The sequence below is a fragment of the Salvelinus alpinus genome, chromosome 1 (genome assembly GCF_045679555.1).
Source record: "Salvelinus alpinus chromosome 1, SLU_Salpinus.1, whole genome shotgun sequence".
Taxonomy (NCBI): domain Eukaryota; kingdom Metazoa; phylum Chordata; class Actinopteri; order Salmoniformes; family Salmonidae; genus Salvelinus; species Salvelinus alpinus.
This window is the reverse complement of record NC_092086.1, coordinates 73,422,184-73,444,793: the sequence shown is the minus strand read 5'-3', so window position 1 is coordinate 73,444,793 and position 22,610 is coordinate 73,422,184. Positions and strand designations below refer to the sequence as shown.

The window sequence follows — 22,610 nt, the reverse complement described above, 5'->3', positions numbered from 1 at the left end:
ATGTGCGTAACATTGCCTAGGCTGAGAGGGTACCAGCAGCGGTGTAGGCCTAGTGGAGGGTAAACCCAACTAAACGCAGTTTAGCCACCTTTTTCCGAAAAATGCATTGAAAGTATTGGTTGCGTTACTTTTTTCACCACGGCCGACAATCAGAGTTGACACATCTATTATTTTACCACTACATCACTGGCTACTGGTAGGCCTATTTGAAGTTCATGGTAATAGGCCTACACATTGTAGACTAGTCTAGTAAATTGACCACGTTTTAGGGTGACAATCCAATTTTTCCTGGGACAGTTTCTGACCCATTTCAGGTGTGCCGAAATTTCATGCTACATCCATTTGTCAGCAAGATCATAAATGAATGTAGACCTAATCAATGGCAATCGCCAAATGTAATTAGGAACACTCTGTGGTGTTTTGTAAACATATGTCTATTTCCATTCATCAAATGACGCTAGTGTAGGCGACATGCATTGCACTGTTTGGATTATTTTGGAGTGGACGAACATGCACAGGTAGCCTATGTTTGAAGTGTTTGTCTGACAATCAGATGGCCCATATAAGGCACATAAAACATTTAATGCGCGCACCCAATAGAGAACCCCCCCCCCCCCCCCCGAATGTCACGGTGTAATTCTCACTCTGATCAGTAGCCTAAAAATCATTACAAGCACCAACCAAGTGTGCTTGATAAATAATGAAAATCAGCACAAAAGTAATAACGGCATTGTAATGAATATAAGTGTCAATATGACTGCAGTAAAAAAAAAAAAAATTGTCAGCTCCTGCTTATGCAATGGCATCAGTTGGAGGATGTCCATGTCACATAAACAATGAAAGCTGGTGAGTGCGTTGCTGATGTTGTTTTTTGCTTGAGATGTAGGTTCTGCTCTCTCAGTGGAGAAGTTTTTTGGCTGATAATTTGCCCAGATTGGTAATCTTGTAAAACTAATCAAAAAGGCATACATCTAATTATTATGTAACCACTCATTCTGATTGTAAGTGAAACCCACCAAAATTCTGGAAAACTGTCAAATCTCTGAAGGGTTGCACTTCCTCCTCTCTGCCCCAAGCAAATTAATTAAGAATATGGCCCCATTACGGACCAAAATTCTGTCATTGATGCATTTAAACATGACTTTATTTAAACGGGCAATTTGTTTAAAAGAGCGTCTTACCCTACTATCTCCAAAAGTGGGCTAAACGCTGATTCAGAAATCTTGCAGATTGACTCCGAAAATGGAAGTTTCAGCATTTTGGCAATTCACAGAAAAATAAATCCTTGATACCTTACTTGCTATAGATACCAGGAAATCCACAGGAGCTGACCAATTGGTGCCGGGTCTGCTCAAGTATGCTGCCCCCCTCATTGCTGGCTCAGTAACCCATACCTTAAATCTGACATTGTTATCAAGAAACTCAATTAGACGTGGATAGTATTGATCTTGATAATTATCGTCTCATCTCCAGGCTTCCATGTCTAGCAAAAATTCTCGAACCATTGGTAAATAAGCAATTTCGCTCTTTTTTATCTGAGCATGGTATTTTGAATACAAATCGATCTGGGTTTAGGCCAGTGCACAGCACTATCACAGCAACCACATTAGATGTTAATGATATATGGAGACGCTAAAATTAATTGTGCTGCCTTGTTTGTGGACATGTCAAAAGCATTTGATCATGCTATTTTATTGAACAAGTTGTCCTCGATTGGCCTGGGCTCTGACATCTGCTCTTGGTTTCATGATTCGTTTAGTGACAGATAATACAGGCAAAACTAAATACATGTTGTTTTCAAAGTTCTCGTTAGATTTTCTCAGATGGATTAAATCTTCACTCATCGGATGGTTCTATAATCGAGCAAGTTCTTGCATACAAATACCAAAGTATTTGGATTGACAATAATTTAATGTTTAAAAAACATACGAATTAGCTTTTTAGGAAGCTAAGATTTAAAGTGGGCTTTTTTTTTTTTTACAGAAACAGATCTAGCCTCTCTAGTCAACGGGAAGCAGATTGTGCAGTCAACCTTTCTACCCGTTCTTGATTATGGTGACACTATTTATCAAAGTGCAGCTGCCACTACTCTTAAACCCCCGGATGCCGTTTATCATAGCGCCCGTTGTTTTATCACAGGAGACAGATTTATTACACATCACTGCATTCTTTACCAAAAGGTTGGCTGGACCTCTTTGAAGTCACGTAGATCCTCATTACGCTCTTTTTGTTTACAAAGCCCTGCTCCACAAGATTCCGACTTACCTAACTTCCCAGTTAAGACTTAAAATGAGACGTTATTAAAGCCGGTCACAGGGTTGGTTAACTCTGGAGACTACTTGGGTGTCTACGTTTGTAATTATCTTCAGAGGACGTTTCAATTGGATACTTTGGTGTCCCCTCATACAGATAACAGAGGCTTTTTAAATTAAAGAATGTGTTTGTATCTTAATGTGTATTTTGTTGTGCATATTTATGGTTGTCTGTGCTTCCCTATTGTGTGCTTGTTTTTGTATTGCGCAGGGATCATTTGTAAAAGAGACTTTAGTCTCAATATGACTTCCCTGTTGAAATAAAGGTAAATTAGGGTCTCAAAGAAACTCAATATTTGGAAGGTGCTCTTAATGTTTTGTACACTCCGTGTTAATTACACACACACAAAGAAGAAGCAATTTTGTCTGCCTCCATTTGTTAGTTTTGTATGGGGAAATATTTCAGCCAGTGGTGTTTTGGTTTGTGCTTTACTTTGCGGTTTTCATCCGTAACTTCTGAAGGTTAGTGGAGAGAGTTGAATATGGGCCATCTCTGCATGGAGCTGGCTGTGGCAAGCTGACCCGACCGACGGCTAACAAGTCAATTCTCTAATCACAGCGCAACAGAAAGGTTGTACATTGCTGGAGGTGGTGGTGACACACTTATGAATACAGACAAGCTAACATGCCAAGACTAAGGCTGCGTCTGAAATGGCATTTACCGTACTCACTACATAGGGATCAACGAACCCATACTATTGATGCTTGAGGGGTTACACATGGATTTGAAAAAAGGCACCTGGAGGCTAAGTAAAGTTGGTCTGTTCTCTTTTGGAACATCTTGTGGTCACTTTGCCTAACCTACAGCAAACTACTATTCAACAAGGGCTCAATCAAATCTGCAATATGAATTGACTTATAAGAAACGTGAAGACGATCGATTCCAAAGATATCTCCTGGTGAACTCTCTGCTTGAACTTTGATTTGGATTCAGAGAGGAGTAACAGGGGTGGAAGACTCTAAAGAGTTGCCACATTAAGGCCATAGAATCAAGCTTTTGCACTGGCCATCCAAGTCCCCTACACCTAAACCCCATTGAAAACGTGTGGAGTGAGCTGAAGAATCAGAGTCCACAAGTGAGGACCACGGACTCTGAAGGATCTGGAAAGTTTCTGTATGGAGGAATGGTCTCAAATCCCTTCCTATGTGTTCTGCCACCTCATCAAACATTATAGGAGACGACTCAGAGCTTTTATCTCGGCAAAGGGAGGGTGCACAAAGTCCTAAATGCAGGGGTGCCAATAATTGTGACATGCATGTTTTTGAACCAAATAATTATTTCTTAATGACGATTTTATTTAAAAAATGTAACTAAATTAAAGATTAGATTCATATGATATTTTGAGTGTAAGATCAAGCTGATGAACATAGATCAAGCTTTTGTTCATATTTACCCAGCGTGCCAATAATTCAGGAGGGCAGTGTATGTGCTGATACACTATACATACAAGAGTATGTGGACACCGCTTCAAATTAGTAGATTAGTCTATTTCAACCACACCCGTTGCTGACAGGTGTATAAAATTGAGCACACAGCCATGCAATCTCCATAGACAAACATTGGCAGTAGAAAGGCCTTACTGAAGAGCACAGTTACTTTCAACGTGGCACCGTCAAGTCAGTTTGTCAAATTTCTGCACTGCTAGAGCTGCCCTGGTCAACTGTAAGTGCTGTTACTGTGAAGTAGAAACCTCTAGGAGCAACAACGGCTCAGCCGTGAAGTGGTAGGCCACATAAGGTCACAGAATGGGACTGCCGCGTGCTGAAGCACGTAGCATGTAAAATCGTCTGTCCTCGGTTGCAACCTCTGGAAGCAACGACAGCACAATAACTGTTCGTCCGGAGCTTTGTGAAATGGGTTTCCATGGCCGAGCAGCCGTTTACAAGCCTAAGATCACCATGTGCAATGCCAAGCATCGGCTGGAGTGGTGTAAACCTCGTCTCCATTGGACTCTGGAACAGTGGAAATGCGTTCTCTGGAGTGATGAATCACGCTTCACCATCTGGCAGTCAGACGGACGAATCTAGGTTTAGCATATGCCAGGAGAACGCTGCCTACCCCAATGCATAGTGCCAACTGTAAAGTTTGGTGGAGGAGGAATAATGGTCCGGGGCTCTTTTTCCATGGTCCGGGCTAGGCCTCTTAGTTCCAGTGAAGGGAAATCTTAACGCTACAGCATACAATGACATTCTAGACAATTCTGTGCTTCCAACTTTGTGGCAAGAGTTTGGGGAAGGCCCTTTCCTGTTTCAGCATGACAATGCCCCCATGCATAAAGTGAGGTCCATACAGAAATGGTTTGTCATGAATGGTGTGTAAGAACTGGCCTGCACATATCCCTCACCTCTGCCCAATCGAACACCTTTGGAATGAATTGGAACGCCGACTGCGAGCCAGGCCTAATCGCCCAACATCCGTGCCCGACCTCACAATGCTCTTGTGGCTGAAAGGAAGCAAGTCCCCAACGCATAGTTCCAACATCTAGTAGAAAGCCTTCTCAGAAGAGAGGAGGCTGTTATAGCAGCAAAGGGGGGACCAACTCCATATTTATGTTTATGATTTTGGAATGAGATGTGTAGTTTATGTGCGCTACGTTATTGCTCTCTCCCTACTGTGTGTGCATCTTGCTAGCTGTCACTCAAATGGCCAAGGGCTGAAGCTCATTGGCTTGAACTCGAATTGCTAGGGGGCTGGCCCATGTGGGGGAAAATGTAGGGAAAATGGCGTAGCACAGCTTCCAGTAAAAAGTTGCTTTCAAACTAGGGATTTCATGGCTAATTGAGATAATACAGTAAATATGCATGTATAAACTACACACTGACACATCCAGCCCAAAGCGTGAGGTTTGAAAAATACTTACTAGTCGCCAAAGTTCTGGAGCATGTCTTTAAAAATGATAGTGAGAAGAGAGAAGTTAGCTAAAGCACATACAGACCTGGTACCAGAGTAGAGTACATATGTTTACACAGCTCAAACAAAGGAGGCTTGAAGACACCTCCGTAAAAAAAAGAAAATGGTCATTATTGATAGTTATACCATGGCATTGTTGAATACTCGTTTCTGATTGGCTTAAAGGGTATTCTAGAGTGTGCATTATTTCGTTATAATGCACAGTATAATTCAATGACTGAAGTTCATTCTTACAGCCCCTTGTTGATTATATCTTACATAATTAACTCCTCTGGGTCATTGTGGTGCCCAGTAAACCAATAATACACTGAAGGTTACAGTACTAACTCATGAAATCCGCTGACACACAAAAGGGAGTAGTCAGCCCACACCAAAAGAACTAGATCCTGGAATTGGAAACACTATGCCATTGCACAAATGGTTTTAGAGGCAATGCTTGGAAGGTCACGGGTAACAAATCCCAAACTCTACGATATTGCAGAGCGCTCAGCAACACAATTAAAGCCCCATTAACAAGACAAACAATGCGACTGAGATGCAGAGAAGGAAGGAAGATCTGCACTCTGTTGAGGAACAAGTGTCTCTTTGTCATTGACACTAGACATCATTATGCTTGTGATCCTGCCCATGACACCATTAGATGCAGATTAAAAGGAGACTGCATGAGTGGATAAAACAGATAAAAAAATACTAAAGTTGATTGACACGCCCACACGTCACATGGAGATGTCATTTCGAATATAGAATAGCTCTCTGTGTGTTTATGCTAGATATTTACAGTTTCTTGCAGTGGCTGCAGCTCAATACCCCTTTTCCGCCGATATAAAGCCTATTCCATAACATGGTTCTTGTGAAAGCTGTGTTTTCTACACGAGAGGATCCGTCACGAAATCACCACCATTGAAAGATGAGACTCACGAACACGACAGTGTTGTTTGTTTTGGTCTACGGTATCCACAAGCCTTAAGGCAGTCGTTTGAATGCTCTGCCGTGGATGTACTAATTTCGAAGAGGTATTCTCACAAAACTGTCTGTCCAAACCGAACCGTTTGAGATAAAAATTAATAAGTCGCCACTATTGAAAGGGGAGACTCTCACGAATACGAAGGTGTCAGTTGTTTTATCTTTATGAAGCACACAGAGGAGTCGTCTGAAGGTAACCCGGTACCGGGCTGTAAAAACATAACGTGCATAGGGGATAAAACGTGCCACGAGTAAAATGACCAAACATAGGTAAAAAAAAAAATCTTCCCAGATACAGACACTAATCCTTATGATACATTTTTGGGCTGTCTGCTTTGCTATGTAAAAGTGTGTTATTTGGTGTGTTGCTATGGTCTATAGCAGTAAAGGCTAAATTCAATATTTCATCAAATATATATATATTATTTTATCTACAAGGGTCCTAAAATTCAAAATCAAATGTATAAATTATCCATTGTATGACCATCTTAAAACAATTCCATATGTTAGCTTAGTAGATACTGTGATCTAAGGGCTTACACCTAGTAAATGTCCTGTGAAAATCTCTCTTTTAAAAGTTTGTATTCTGTTAACTCATACCCAAATAATGTTGTTGACTCGTCCCATACCTGTATTTGTGGCCAAAGCATAAATGGGAGAAATAACACCTAAAAAGCCCAACTTCAAACTTGTATCTCAAACAGACTGTTTAAAAAATGCTTGCTATTTCCTTACAGACTTTGATGTCATACTCCTGAGGTGGATGAGCTGGCCAATCAGTGGCCTAGAGGAGGATGAGCAGGCCAATCAGCAGTCTACTTGCGTGAATATTTTGAATTACCAGTAAACACCCACACCATTCTGTTGTTGGGGTATGCCCACACCATTCCAACACATAGAATCTGCTTTTTAACATACTTAAATACAATTTTTTGAAAGGAAAACGATTTAATTAATATTGTAAGTCATTATAAGTCATATTTCATAGAAATCTGTAAACACTGGAAAGTGACTTTAACCTCTAACGAGTCACAAACCCGGATCCGGGATCCCCCCATCAAAAAAGCAGACTAGCATAGCCTAGCCTAAAGCTACAGGGATATCATATAATAAAATGTTCATGAAATCACAAGTCCAAGACACCAAATGAAAGATACAGATCTTGTGAATCCAGCCATCATTTCCGATTTTTTAAATGTTTTACAGGGAAGACAAAATATGTATTTCTATTAGCTAACCACCATAGCAAAAGACACAACTTTTTTTTGTCCACCATTTTTCCCTGCATAGGTAGCCATCACTAATTCGACCAAATAAAGATATAAATAGCCACTAACCAAGAAAAAACTTCATCAGATGACAGTCTGATAACATATTTATTGTATAACATATGTTTTGTTAGAAAAATGTGCATATTTCAGGTATAAATCATAGTTTACCATTGCAGCCACTATCACAAAACTCACCAAAGCGACTAGAATAACTACAGAGAGCAACGTGTATTACCTAATTACTCATCATAAAACATTTCTTAAAAATGCACAGCGTACAGCAATTGAAAGACACAGATCTTGTGAATCCAGACAATATTTCAGATTTTCTAAGTGTTTTACAGCGAAAACACAATATAACGTTATATTAGCTTACCACAATAGCAAACATCACAACAGCATTGATTCAAGCAAAAACATAGCGATTAGTATAAGTCACCAAAAGATATAAATTTTTTCACTAACCTTCTCAGAATTCTTCAGATGACAGTCCTATAACATCATATTACACAATGCATATAGAGTTTGTTCGAAAATGTGCATATTTAGCGGCACAAATCGTGGTTATACAATGAGAATAGTGGGCAAAACTTAGAGCAATTTGTCCGGCGCCATCTTGGATTAGCACCTATTCTAATCGAAAACTATTCATAAACTTGACTAAAAAAATACAAGTTGGACAGCTAATGAAAGATAAATTAGTTCTTAATGCAATCGCTGTGTTAGATTTTTAAAATTAACGTTACTAGACATACAGTGTGCGTTACAGCCAGACCAGTGCCGCAATAATGGCGACCAAACACTTTTACATTTTTCCACATAAATACGGAATAACATCATAAATAGTTCTTACTTTTGGACGAGCTTCCATCAGAATCTTGGGCAAGGTGTCCTTTGTCCAAAAGAATCGTTGCTTGGTTGTAAAACGTCGTCTTCAACTTCGGAATTAGCAGCTAACAATAGCTATGTGGCCACAACATGCCCAAATCCTCAAAACGCAATACTAAGGAAATTCCGAAAATAGCAATATACTCGCATAAACTGATATAACTCGGTTTAAAATAACTTCGTTATGATGTTTCTAACACCTATATCGAATTAAATTACAGACGGACATATCTAAGGCCGATAACTGAGCGTTTCAAAATGCTATCCTGAGGTCTTGCTTTGCGTAATGGCGGAAGTCGAAAAGAGAGCGCACTTCGTTCCTTGGGGCTTTATAAGCTCTGAGAAATACGTAGAAACACCATTCCACTTCTCATTGGTTACTGACATCCAGGGGAAGGCGGGTGCAGTTCATGTCGACCCATAGGACACATACAGACCTTTAAACTGATCTGAGAACAGAGTCTAGTTTTTAGACCTTCGCAGTTCCTGTCATGAATCTCGCTGCAGAAAGAGTTCTGTTCCACCCACAGACATAATTCAAACGGTTTTAGAAACTAGAGATCGTTTTCTATCCAATAGTAATAATAATATGCATATTGTACGAGCAAGAATTGAGTACGAGGCAGTTTAATTTGGGAACGCTAAATGTCGAAGTTGAAACAGCACCCCCTGTAGTGTCAAGAAGTTTTAAGGCCTGCAATATTGGACTTTTCTGATTCCTTTTGTTTATAGGCTTAGAAAAATGTGGAGACCTCTTCACGATCTTGGCCTTGGTGTCAATCTAAATCGGATTCAATTCATCAGCTTGCATCCCTGAAATGACTCGCAACAATTTGATTGAATGCCAAGGTAAGCAGGCTAGGGGTTAGGCGTTATGTACAAAACCCTCTAACTCTAGTCACCCAGGCTCTCAACTCTGACTTTATTACTCTGCAGAGAGCAGAGGCGCTGGGGGATGGGCTCTCAATTGTTTTCAGCCACTCTGCCCTCTAACTTTTCACACCTCTGCTTCTGGAACTTGACCTGGTCAGCCAATCAGAAGTCTACCTGGGGTAGGAGATTAAACAGCATGATGATTACACAGGTGCACCTTGTGCTGGGGACAATAAAAGACCACTCTAAAATGTGCAGTTTTGTCACACAACACAATGCCACAGATGTCTCAAGTTTTGAGGGAGCGTGCAATTGGCATGCTGACTGGAATTTCCAACAGAGCTGTTGCCAGAGAATTTAATGTTAATTTCTCGACCATAAACCGCCTCCAATGTCGTTTTAGAGAATTTGGCAGAACATCCAACCGGCTTCACATCCAGAGGCGGAGTTTCTCATGGCCGGTGATTTTAATGCAGGGAATTGGAAATCTGTTTTACCTCAATTTTACCAGCATGTCACCTGTGCAACTAAAGGTGACAAAACTCTAGATCACTTTTACTCCACACACAGAAATGCATACAAGGCCTTCCCTCGCCTTCCCTTTGGCAAATCAGACCATAACTCTATCCTGCTGCCTTCTCCTCACAAGCAAAAACTCAAACAGGAAGTAGGATGCTAAGCTACAGGACTGTTTCGCTAGCACAGACGGGAATATGTTCCGGGATTCATCCAATAACATTGAGAAGTTTACCACATCAGTGACTGGCTTCAACTCTAAAGTCTAAACATTAGGCTAGTTTTTATTGCTCGTTAGAAACATATGACTTGAACGTCCCCCCCAAAAAACATTCCACTGGCACTCAGCCAACCAAAATCATACAGTGAATATAATGTAGGCCGACCTGTTACACCTGACCCGTGTTACATTTAGCCCCGGTCTTCCCTATGCAATCAATGCCATTGGCGAGTGCTAACGCGCATAAATTGTGTCCAAGTAGGCTACACGTAACTATGTGTGTGGAAAACATTTCATCACAGTTAAGACATATAACTTGTTTATTATAGTCCATTTGTAACTCCACTCACTACTTGTAGCTGAATAGTTAGTTTGTTTGTGTCGTTGGTCTTCGCTAGCATAATGTTCAGGTCAGTAGCTAGCTAGCACTCACTCACATGAAAAGGGGCATGAGGGAAGCCCTACAATGTTACATTTTTCTTAGTAGTGAGAACGCTCAGGAGCAGGCAATGTTGAAAAGTAATCTTTAGACATGTTGTACTTTTCTTAAATGTAGTTTTGTAATTGACTAAAACAGACAGACAAGAAAATTGCATTTGAAAATAAGTTTTTGCTGTCAGCCAATGGGGTAACCTAGGTAACCACAGGTTGTTTCCCCCAAAGGCGGGTAGGGCCTCAACGTTCTATCTAATACCGACTTGGACTATAGGCCTTCTAATTCCTTACTGCTATAACTGCTAGCCTATGTTGCGATACTTCTATTAGCCTGCCTTTGCACTGTGTACTACTGCTGTGTACCACTGCTAGCATAGCACTATTAGCATTGCTATTACAAAGTCAATAGCCTGTAACGTCATGACACGCTCCTCTTTCGAGACCACCTCCAGTTGGTGTCGCTCTTTTTCAAATTAGGTGGTGGAGGGAGAAGGTTACCTGAGTGTTTTGCGGACCATATCCTCATCGGTGATGCCGTAGTAGGTCAGGGTCTCACTCCAGACAGGGTTGAGGGTGTTGCGCAGGGTCTTGGTGCGAAGTTTATTGGCCTGACAGAGAGAGAGTGAGAGAGAGAGAGAGAGAGCGAGCAAGCAAGAAAGAGATCGATCGATTAGGTATTGACCTTTGCCCTCCACTCCATCATAGGCTGACCATGACACATAGGACACAACAGAAGTCATTATCAGTTTACGTGTCTTCTGTGCAGAGCTCTGGGCTCTAACACATAACATGACTACAGAGAGGGTTAAATCCCCAAGTCCCACCCTTCCTACTATGTCTGCTCCTCAACCATCTCCCCATCAGGCTCTAATCTGTAATTCAGATGTAATCTGGAGATTGAAATGATTCTCGTCTCATCTCTATCAGTCTTCTTTTCAGGTTAACCTAGAGGTGTGAACAACGTCTCTGTGCACGATGGTGACGAAATCCCCAGAGAATAGAGGACACGTTCTCGATTCTCGGGTGATTTTGTCAACACCAGAATCCAACAATAGCGACACATAAGGACAAAGCTGTGCATTTCTAAGACCTAGAATACAAATGCCAGATTGCAATTAAACAAAACAATAGGCATATCAACAAATGCTGGGAGTTTAATAGAGTGCCTTCAGAAAGAAGTTGCATATTCTGTGTTCAGTAATAGTGGTTAACATGATTTTTGAATGACTATCCCATCTCTGTAGCCCACAAATACAATTATTTGTAAGGTTTCTTAATCAAGTAGTGAATTTAAAGCACAGATTCAACCATAAAGACCAGGGAGGATTTTCAATGCCTCACAAATGGCACCGATTGGTAGATATGTAAAAATGTAAAAGCTGACGCTGAATATCCCTTTGAGCATGGTGGTTACTAATTAGGTTTTGGATGGTGTATCAATACACCAAGTCACTACAAAGATACAGGTGTCCTTCCTAACTCAGTTGCCGGAGAGGAAGGAAACTGCTCAGGGATTCCACCTTGAGGCAGTTACAGAGTTTAATGGTTTTGATATGAGAAAACAGACTATGGAAAAACAACATTGTAGTTCCTACACAATACTAACCTAAATTACAGTGAAAAGGAAGCCTGTACAGAAAAAAAATATTCCAAATCATCCATCCTGTTTGCAAAAAGGCACTTAAGTAATACTGCAAAGAAATTGGCAAAGAAAATACACTTTTTGTTCTGTATACAAAGAGTTATGTTTGGGGCAAATCCAACACAACACATCATTGAGTACCACTCTTCATATTTTCAAGCATGATGGTGGCTGCATCATGTTATGGGTATGCTTGTCATCGGCAAGGACTAGTGAGTTTTTTAGAATACAAATAAACAAAATACAGCGATAAACAAAGACAAAATCCTAGAGGAAAACCTAGTTCAGTCTGCTTTCCAACAGACACTGGGAGACGAATGCACCTTTCAGCAGGACAATAACCTAAAAGACAAGGCCATATCTACACTGGAGTTGCTTACCAAGACGACATTGGATGTTCCTGAGCGACTTAAATACAGCTTTGACTTAAATCGGCTTGAAAATCTATGGCAAGACTTGAACATGGCTGTCTAGCAATGATCAACAATAAAGTTGTCGAACTTGTTCTCAACTAGCTTACCTTGTTAAATAAAGGTGAAGGAAAAAAAAAACGTAAAAAAAAAGAAAGGAAATGGGCAAACATTGTACAATCCAGGTATGCAAAACTCTTAGAGACTTATAATCGCCTCGAAAGGTGCCTTTACAAAATATTGACTCGGGGCTGTGAATACTTATGCAAAAGAGATATTTCTGTATTTCATTGTCAATTAATTAGCAACAATTTATAAAAACATGTATTCACTGTCATTATTGACTATTGTGTGTGAGAGAAAAAATATTCAGGCTATAACCCAACAAAATGTGGAATAAGTCAAAGGGTATGAATATTTTCTGAAGGCACTGTAAGTAAGCAATTATTAATTCCAGTGGGTTTGATTAAAAAAAGTTTGAACAATAAGATCCCTTGTTGTATTCGTCTATCACGGCGCTGTGGTGCTTTGTTTTCGCTCTATAAAGATAGTGGCTGTGCCTCGTTCGTTAGAGGCTGACATGTTGGTCTCTATTTTAACAAACCTAACGCAATGGTAAATAGTGCTATAGTTCTGGATGGTGTCAGTAATATTGTAGCTATTTTCATAGCCCAAATTATGAGGGTCATAGCTTACAGTGTTGCGAAAGGGCTGGGTTTTGATGAGTAAACAAGTTGTTGGTGTGATGAGGGTTAAACCAAGGCCTCATCCTTTTAAAGCGTTAATTAAATTGTGTTATGATAAACTGTAAGCTCTCCTCTTCTAATAGACCTCTGTGTGTGTATTAACACCTGTTTTGAGTGTTGTGCCCTTCAGACATTATCAGAAGGTGGAAACCGCCTCCGTTCATACATACTCCTCCTGTCTGGGCCCCACCTGGCTATCTGAGGTTCTGAGAATACGACTGGTTTTCTGAGAACACAAGGCTGCCGCAGACCTGATGAAAACAGCCACCTGTCAGAAGATGCTTGGACACGTTCACCTTGTAATGACCCTATACTTGTGATGAAAGGTCAAGTTTCGGTCAAACCCACTTCTGAGCTTTAATTTCTGATAAGATGGTTGCTGCTGTCAGGGGGAGGTTAGATTTATTCAAATGTTGTTGCCAGGGAAACTCAAGCCAGGAGGACTGGGAGAGGCTATTAGTTACAGGATGTCTTAGACATTTTGCAGAACCTGGGGAGAGCCATCATATACTGTACTTTGTGCCAACTTCTGCCTACAATTGTATTACTAAAGGATCATTTTAATTTTAATACTGTGTTTCTTTTCCATTACTAATGTATGTTTGATAATTATATAGACCTGATCATTTGTTGAAGAAATTGACCGACAAGGGCTTGGCCACTCACTGGCCAATCAACTCGTTCCATGGCTTAATACTGTATTTGTCTCAAGTTCTGTAGGTTATTGACGGTCTTTGTGTAGTCATCAAGTCCAATTCGTTTGGGGGCAAGGAATATTCTCCTCCTGGTTGATTGTGGGTTGAGACTACCATTTATTAAATAGCATAGGCCACAATAACGAGTAATAGCAACAGTAAAAAAAAAAAATATCCAGTGTTTGTTCAATAGCGTATTCGTGTAGTGTTGACGGCCAAAATATAGCCTAAAGTTGATACTGCATTATAGGACCGAATAATTTAAATACGTTTGGAGGAGCACGTCTTTGGTAACCGGATGAGAGGCGCTCTGGAGAGATCCACTCTTAGGTTTTAGAGTGTGGATACTTGAACAAGCATTTGCGTGTGTGTTTTAGGATGTGCAGTATATTTTAAATTCAAGGCACTCTGACGAATAGACCATTTAAACACCTTTTATGGACAGGCTACTTTGCAAGGCCAGGATAAAAAACGCATTGCTGTTAAACCAGACTTCATTATCGTCGGGTAAGGGTAGCCTATGTATGGAGGGCCTGGTTTTTAATCATATGAAAAGGAAAACAAGCAATCCGTTTAAAACAACAACAATATTTCTAAATACTTTAGGATGGGCTTAGAAGCATGATATCATAAATCACCTCTCTCGTTCCATGGCACTTGGTGCACGCGTAGTCCTAAATGTCTTTACGCATAACATTATAAACATCCTGTCAATTGTATTGTTGCCTTTGTGCGAGGCAGATGAAAAATATATATCTCTGCAGTTGATATGGCATCATAGGAGGACTGAATAGTTTGGAGTAGCGTGTCTTTGGTAATCGGATGAGGGGCGCTCTTTGAAAATGGGGATGGATAACCTACTTGAACAAGCAAAATGAAGTATGCAGGTGTGTGAATTGTGAATAATGAAAAGGCATGGAGGGCAAAAACATCCAAAATATCTCAGAGTAATCTCAGTAAACCCTTTATTCAGAGGCTACTTACTTGGCTAATGGCCAGGATAAAAAAGACACACCAATGCGATGCTGCTAAACCAGCCTTGATTAAGTGGAGGCTATCCTTGGTTTTTAGTCAAATTAAATTACATGATGGGAAACAAATCTTATTTTTTCCGTTTCCAAATACAAGATTCATCAGCACAAAAGGCACATCTCTCGTTCCATGCATGGGCACTGTGTGTCATGTCTAGATAGGCCGCACATACCCTCTCAAAATCCATGCCGTTTTCAACTGAGTTACCGTTGAGACCTGCTTTTTATGGGTCGTAAAAATGAAATTGTCGCCTCCCGGGTGGCGCAGTGGTCTAGAGCACTGCATCGCAGCGCTAGCTGTGCCACCAGAGTCTCTGGGTTCGCGCCCAGGCTCTGTCGCAGCCGGCCGCGACCGGGAGGTCCGTGGGACGAAGCACAATTGGCCTAGCGTCGTCCGGGTTAGGGAGGGTTTGGCCGGTAGGGATATCCTTGTCTCATCGCGCTCCAGCGACTCCTGTGGCGGGCCGGGTGCAGTGCGTGCTAACCAAGGGGGGCGGGTGCACGGTGTTTCCTCCGACACATTGGTGTGGCTGGCTTCCGGGTTGGAGGCGCGCTGTGTTAAGAAGCAGTGCGGCTTGGTTGGGTTGTGCTTTGGAGGACGCATGGCTTTCGACCTTCGTCTCTCCCGAGCCCGTACGGGAGTTGTAGCGATGAGACAAGATAGTAATTACTAGCGATTGGATACCACAAAAATTGGGGAGAAAAGGGGGTAAAAAAATAAAAAAATAATGAAATTGTCACTTTTGCGCTTGCTTTTGAAGGACACCTCAAATATTGCCACCCCTCCCACCTCAGCGCAAGTGAGCTGATGTTAGACAGGTAAATTGCCAAACCTGGCGTTAGGGTGGGAAAATGCCAGTGTGCCAGTATTTACATGACACATTTGCAAACTAAGGTGTGTTTGACACTTGCACCTCCTTAGCGCCAGATGAAAAATAAAGCCTGTGGAGATAACTGATCACCATATGATGTGAGAGACACATTTATTCATGAACAATAGCCAGCAATATATCAACCTGTCTGCCTACCAGTGCCTTGACGATTCATCAAATTAAATAAATATACCAATAGCGATCACTGCATGCTGATTGTACTCGCTAGTTATCACCAGCAACTTACAATCAGTGCATTCAACTAAGGTAGGTAAGACAAGCACATACGTAGTGTACATATTTAGTATACATGGCTTTGATTATCACTACAATCTGCAAAGTAGTGCCATTGTATGGCTGCTGACTGGGATCGATGCAGGATGGAACAGTAAGAATAGAATTCCACAGTGATGAATCACACATTCAATGGCCATTACATCTCTTGTCAAGAGGAAGTATCTCTGTGTTCTATATCTATGCCTGCATCTGCAGCATCAGCCTCTGGTCACGAATCATTTGTGATAAGAGTGAGGTTGGATATTTCATTAAAATAGAGAGTTCTGTATGCCTCTTTCCCTTTCATCCCTAACCTTTAATCTGACATGCACGTACAAAGAGATACAGTACATTTGTATCAATACTCGAAATGCTTATATAAAAATGTGTCTAAGTGCACAACATAAACACCATACCATACTGTAACAGCACCTTAAAAACATTTAAAATGCAATGCATGAATGCATAAGTGCTTAAGGCAAACACCAAAAACCATATATGTAACATAACAAAACGTCAATAAATCTCAATGGGTAAACCCTTAAAAAAAAGAAAAATGCTTATATGTTGACTTGTCAGGAAGATGCTATATAGCTTTTACACTGTATTGTGCTCTTTATAGAAAGTTCTGGAACAACTCCTACCACAGAGTTTCATTACTATGCTACACTTCCCTCCACTTTATTGATTGGAGAAGCACATTGCTCTGTGGTGGATTTCACGAGCCCACACATTCTGCTAGGGAACAGTGTTGAGTTGAACAAAACAGCAAGCTGATATTGTGTGTGGTAGTGAGTAATGGACAGTGAAGAACAATGTCTGTTGCATTTAATCGGTTAACTGGCATGAATATTTGGTGCTGAGTCGACGCATATTAATGTTCCCCAGAACAAAGCAGCAGCTGATTCATATCTGAAACCCCACACAAATAACCAGAGCACCGTGTCTATCTAGCGGTCTCTGGGACCAGAGTTGGACACCATTGCTGAGGCAAGGTTTAAGTTTTGATAAAAAAGGGAAGTGAATTCCAATCTGTATGTAATGTAATCCTTTTATTGGGACGGATATAGTTATTAAGTAAGGGGGAGACTGATGAGAGGTGTGCAGACCTCGTGAGCTGAGGAGGTCAACGCAGGGATTTAAATTATGAACCCAGTTTTCTCAACAGGCATGCACAGTCCGGAGTTGGCTGCATTTTAACCGCTAGACCAAAATCAGACACAAGCAAATGTTATTCTGGGGGAAATTCTCTGGCGGCACATCTCTCTGTCTGGACCACTTGATGGCCACCTTTAACAAGTAGTGAGGAACATCTGCGGCTAGTCACAGCTGCCATGTTTGTGGTGTAATTTCAGGCCCCCAAATGAAACAGCGCCCATATGCTTGACTTTCAAGCCCAATCAATTACCTAATAATGGTCTGATGGAGAGTCCACTCGGAGGTCAAGATGTCCGAACAGTTGGGGACAGCCTGACTGATTTAGAGAACCCTTATTGGCAGCTGCTAAGTGGATTGTTGGCACAAGAGAAGGCTAGCCCATGGAGACCAAGGTGGCACAAGAATTACAGTATGACTAGACGACAGTCCTTCGTGGTTGGGAGACGGTAATTTATTAACAGCGCCTGAGTTTTCCACCACCATCAATAAAACACCAAATGATGGGATTTATCTTGGAAGAATGGTTTTGCATCCCTCCAGACACTTGTAGAATCTATGCCAAGGCGCATTGAAGCTGTTCTGGCGGCTCGTGGTGGCCCAACACCCTATTAAAACATTTTATGTTGGTGTTTCTTTTATTTTGGCAGTTAACTATATATCCATAGCTTCTATAACGGGGCATGATAGTGTCTGTAATTTCCAATAATCAGACATGACACCATCTGATATGACAGCATATGCATTAACGCATAACTGTATTTAGATTATTAAAGGGACATTACACCAAAATCAAAGTTTATCAGATGTTTTCAAAAGTAGCCTAATGTCAAGGTAAGTCCACATCACATGTGCGCCTCGAGTGAACGGAAAAGATAAAAGTACTGTAAATCTGGAAATTATATGGTGCTTATCTTTCCCATTCATTTTGAACGGTGTCATATCACTGGAACGACAACACAGACGGGCTTGGACATGGACTTATCTCAACAGAAGACCATGTGTAATACCGTTGCTCTTGAGCATCTTTGTTCAGCGTTATGATGTCCATGAAATCCATAACAGATGTATCATATCTGAATGAGCCAATTGGAAGCTGAGAATGTGGCCATAATGGTGTGATGGCCTGATTGAGAGTTTAGCCAGGACACTGGGGTTAACACCCCTATTCTTACTCTTATAATAAGTGACATGGGATCTTTAGTGACCACAGAGACTCAGGACACTCATCTGAAAGACAGCACCCTACGCAGGACAATGTCCCCTTCACTGCCCCAGGGCATTGGGATCTCCTTAGACCAGGGGGAAGAGTGCCCCCTACTGGATCTCCAACACCACTTCCAGCAGCATCTGGAAGTGGCAGTGGGATGCAGGGTGATATGCTGCAGGCTACCTGTAATTAAACAATCCCAAGGTACTATGCCTTCTGCTGACATTTTAAAAACAAAATGACAGCAAATGTGTTACGATAGTTTTAGATCAAAAAATCTTTAAGATTTGAATGTGTATTTCAGACTAGATGGTGTAACATCCATAATGGGATTTATCCCCCTGTAAAGTAATAATGCAAATCTTTTCAAAAGGATTGTTTTTGTGTTCAGCAAAGCCTTTCCTTCGAAATGGCTATGCATGTTTTGTTCATGTTATGTTCCTCCAAAAAACATGTCCCTTTAATGTAACATCCATAATACATCGTATTTGCTTTATTTCTTCAACATGCAATTATTTAGAAGTCAGCTTTTTGGGGGGAAATACACTCACCACAAGGGGTACTATAGACACACACATCAAAATTTGTATTTATATTTTTTGGTCCATTCTGTGAGACATTAAAGTTGTGATTTGCATGCAAATGTAACGTCCATAACGCTGGAATCGCCCTACTTGTATAATAGGTGTGTATGAACCATAATAATTGGTGGGGTGCTTACATTTGTCCCATATCGCAATCCCCCGAGACACCCTTGGAAAGTGGGTAGAGAGCCAGGGATCAGCCGTTATTGACGGCGAACCTGGAGCAATTAGGGTTCAGTGCCTTGCTCAAGGGGACATAGACAGGGTTTTTCACCTGGTCGGCTTGGGGATTCAAACCTGCAACCTTTCGGTTACTGACCCAATGCTCTTAACCACCAGGCTACCTGCCACCATCCCACAACATTTGAGGTAAACAGTTAGACCTAAACTCCCGTAGTGTCCCTTAAACATGAGTTTGACTCTCTCTCTCTACCGCACCTGCTGTCTCTAACTCTGAACGATCGGCTATGAAAAGCCAACTGACATTTACTCCTGAGGTGCTGACCTGTTGCACCCTCTACAACCACTGTGATTATTATTATTTGACCCTGCTGGTCATCTATGAACGTTTGAACATCTTGGCCATGTACTGTTATAATCTCCACCGGGCACAGCCAGAAGAGGACTGGTCACCCCTCAGAGCCTGGTTCCTCTCTAGGTTTCTTCCTAGGTTCCTTCCTTTCTAGGGAGTTTTTTCTAGCCACCGTGCTTCTACATCTGCATTGCGTGCTGTTTGGGGTTTTAGGCTGGGTTTCTGTATAGCACTTTGTGACATCGGCTGATGTAAAAAGGGCTTTACAAATAAATGTGATTGATTGATTGAGGTATAATAAGACAGGTACGTACCTTACTGGCCCCAGGCAGTAGGTGCAGTTTGACATATGGATCTGAGAGCCCGTTGTGGTCCATGGGTTTGAGCCCCTGTGGGAGAGACAGACAGATGGTGTCGAAAGAGAGGCCGTTCACAAGGTAGTATGACAGCGCATCACAACATAGACCTTCATGATAATATTTCCAAATGTGACTACACTAAAATGAAAACTACACATCCACCAGCCAACACAACAACAAAAAAACTTGTTGAAACATGTCAGACACACAAGGCCAATGCTGGATGCCTGACATCCAATTTAAGTCAAAGACTTTTGTTTCTGACATGTGCACAACCTCCTCAGAATAACAATAGCCATGTCAGCTAATTAGAAAGGCTAGAGGTGAGACCTGTTCCACGGCTGGCAAAATAACTTGAATGCTTTTCCATAAACAAAAACATTTCAGAATGCGTTGACAGAGACCGAACTCTACGTGTAAGTAAATCAAGTAATTAACAAACACACAAAGTAGCCTACAGCAACTCTGCAACCTGACAATGAGAGGTGTAGATGGTACCTAAGGAATTCATCTGGGGACTATTTCCATCGTATGGAAAACAGCACAAGGATAATTCTGCTCAGACTGGGATCATCCTCTCAAAATGACTTTGTCAGAATGTGCTTATCCGCTATAAATGAGCTCCTCATCCGACACCTCTTTTCTGTTAAGATGATTGATGTTCTATGCCTATCGTCAGCTCTCCCCGTTAGTGAAAGGACGCAGATAAATCACAATACATGGGATCGTCTCCTTCCATGAATCAGAGGATAAAAAATCTGCCAAACCCTTATCCAGATAGGAAGAATAGAAAGGGAGACATAAAGACAACGTCATAATCAGATTTACTTCTAGGTAATTTCAACAGAAGGACACATCTCAACATTACTTGTCCTGCAGGTTGGTTTAATGTCATCGCCTGCCTATGGCTTGTTTAAGTGTGATCTTGATCCCCTATCTCACGTTGTCAATTATTACTCTGTATTAATAATTAACTTGAGAGATAACTGTTTATTTTGTGACAGTATTATTGACAAATCTACAAATAGGGATATTGCTGATACATTGCTTGGTTGCAGCTTTCATGAAACCAGAGCCAAAAACAAAAGTCACATTTTCAAACACTTGATTTCCTCAGCCCTATGGCATGATATTGCAGACAGGCATGGTCATGGTGCTGCAGGTCCAATCAATGAAGGCCTGGCTAGAGAGAGAGGGTGAGAGCTTGATTGAATGGTGTTGAGAAACACTGAGAACCCTTTATACATGTGAACTGTCACTTTAAACGGCAACTAGTAGCTGTGGAAGTGTGGAAGAAAATGAGCCTATAGATAAATGGTACGTCTGGCTCATCAGCAGCCAATAAATGCACATTGGAGCTGCAATATCATAGGTAGGTTATCTTTCCTTCTCTGCAAACTAAAAAAGATTGGTTGTATGTGCTGTAAAGCACAACGTACAGGATTACTCAGAATAGGATATGACTTCTAGCTCCCATCCATATAACACATGCAACATGCCTCATTGGCATGCATGCAGTCCAAAAAGGTGAGTATAAAAACAAGGCCTCAGAAAATTGCAATACCCAACCATCTTTCTCAGTCTCGAACATGCTTGGGCTTTGCTTTCTTTTCAAATGGGATCAACCAGGATGACATGAATAGAATGATCATTTCAAAAGGTAACCCACTCTCTGTGGTGTGTGCTAGGATTGATCATTTTGATTAGAACAGAGGAAGTAGGGCGCACACCACCTCCAGTCCTTCAGGTTGAGTCATATCTAATGGGCCAGGGGGAACTTACTTTAGCACATATGTTTTGGGAATAGCCGGATACCTATGTATCTTGTTTCACCTTTCAGGGAGAAAACTTTGTATGAAAATGCAATGGAGATGTTCAACATTAATCTCTCATATCAGCTGAGGTGTTCTGGCTTTTTTACACTAGAATGAACTGTATAGGACAATCTAGACACATGTACATATGGATTTTGTATTGTAGATATGTGGTACTAGAGTAGTGGCCTGAGGGAACATACTTAATGTGTTGTGAAAAGTGTTATGAAATGTAATGTCATGTTATATTTTAATTGCATATATCTCCCTTAATGTTGCTGGACCGCAGGAAGAGAATGGGATCCTTAATAAATAAAAATACAGTGCTACCTGCAGCAAAGTTATTTGATGTGGCCGACTGCAAATGAATATGGATGTCCTGAAAAGAGATAACAAAGGAGTGAAATCTCTACGGCAAACACAGAGATAGACAGCATCCATAAAAGAGTGGATGAATTGATTTAAATAGACTCAGGCCTTGGCAGTTGTTGCTTTTCTACTACTGATACCGGCTTCACAAAACAATGAATTCTTTGGTGAGTCATAACAACTCACCTTGCCATGCTAAGCGAATCTTTATAGATCTCCCTATACCAACCAAACGCCATTGATGTACAGTATCAACTACTTCGGCATCCTTGTACGATGGCATTGTCTGATGAACGTCAATATTTGAAGTTACAAGAAACATATTTTTGTAACTCTTAGTTGCTTGTGACTTGTTTGCAATCACCCATTGTCCGCTGAATCACACTTGTACTTGTTTTCTCTCTCCCCTTCTGTTAAGTTTAACTGTGTGTGCCCCTTCTGTTAAGTTTAACTGTGTGTGCCCCTTCTGTTAAGTTTAACTGTGTGTGTGGGTGCGTGCGTGCATGTGCATGTGCATGTGTCTGCG

The 22,610-nt window shown here is 41.2% G+C and overlaps 1 protein-coding gene across 4 annotated transcripts in view; it reads right to left on the bottom strand.

Moving 5' to 3' along the window:
- The window catches only part of LOC139530087 (double C2-like domain-containing protein beta), a 312,939-nt gene that overhangs the window by 55,645 nt on the left and 234,684 nt on the right, over positions 1-22,610 (bottom strand). For all 4 annotated transcript variants that reach the window (XM_071326180.1, XM_071326197.1, XM_071326190.1 and 1 more), the window contains 2 exons: positions 19,857-19,931; positions 10,888-10,997 (listed from right to left, as the gene is read on the bottom strand). In XM_071326180.1, the coding sequence (XP_071182281.1) occupies positions 10,888-10,997; positions 19,857-19,931 (185 nt within the window). The remainder of the gene's footprint in view (positions 1-10,887; positions 10,998-19,856; positions 19,932-22,610) is intronic.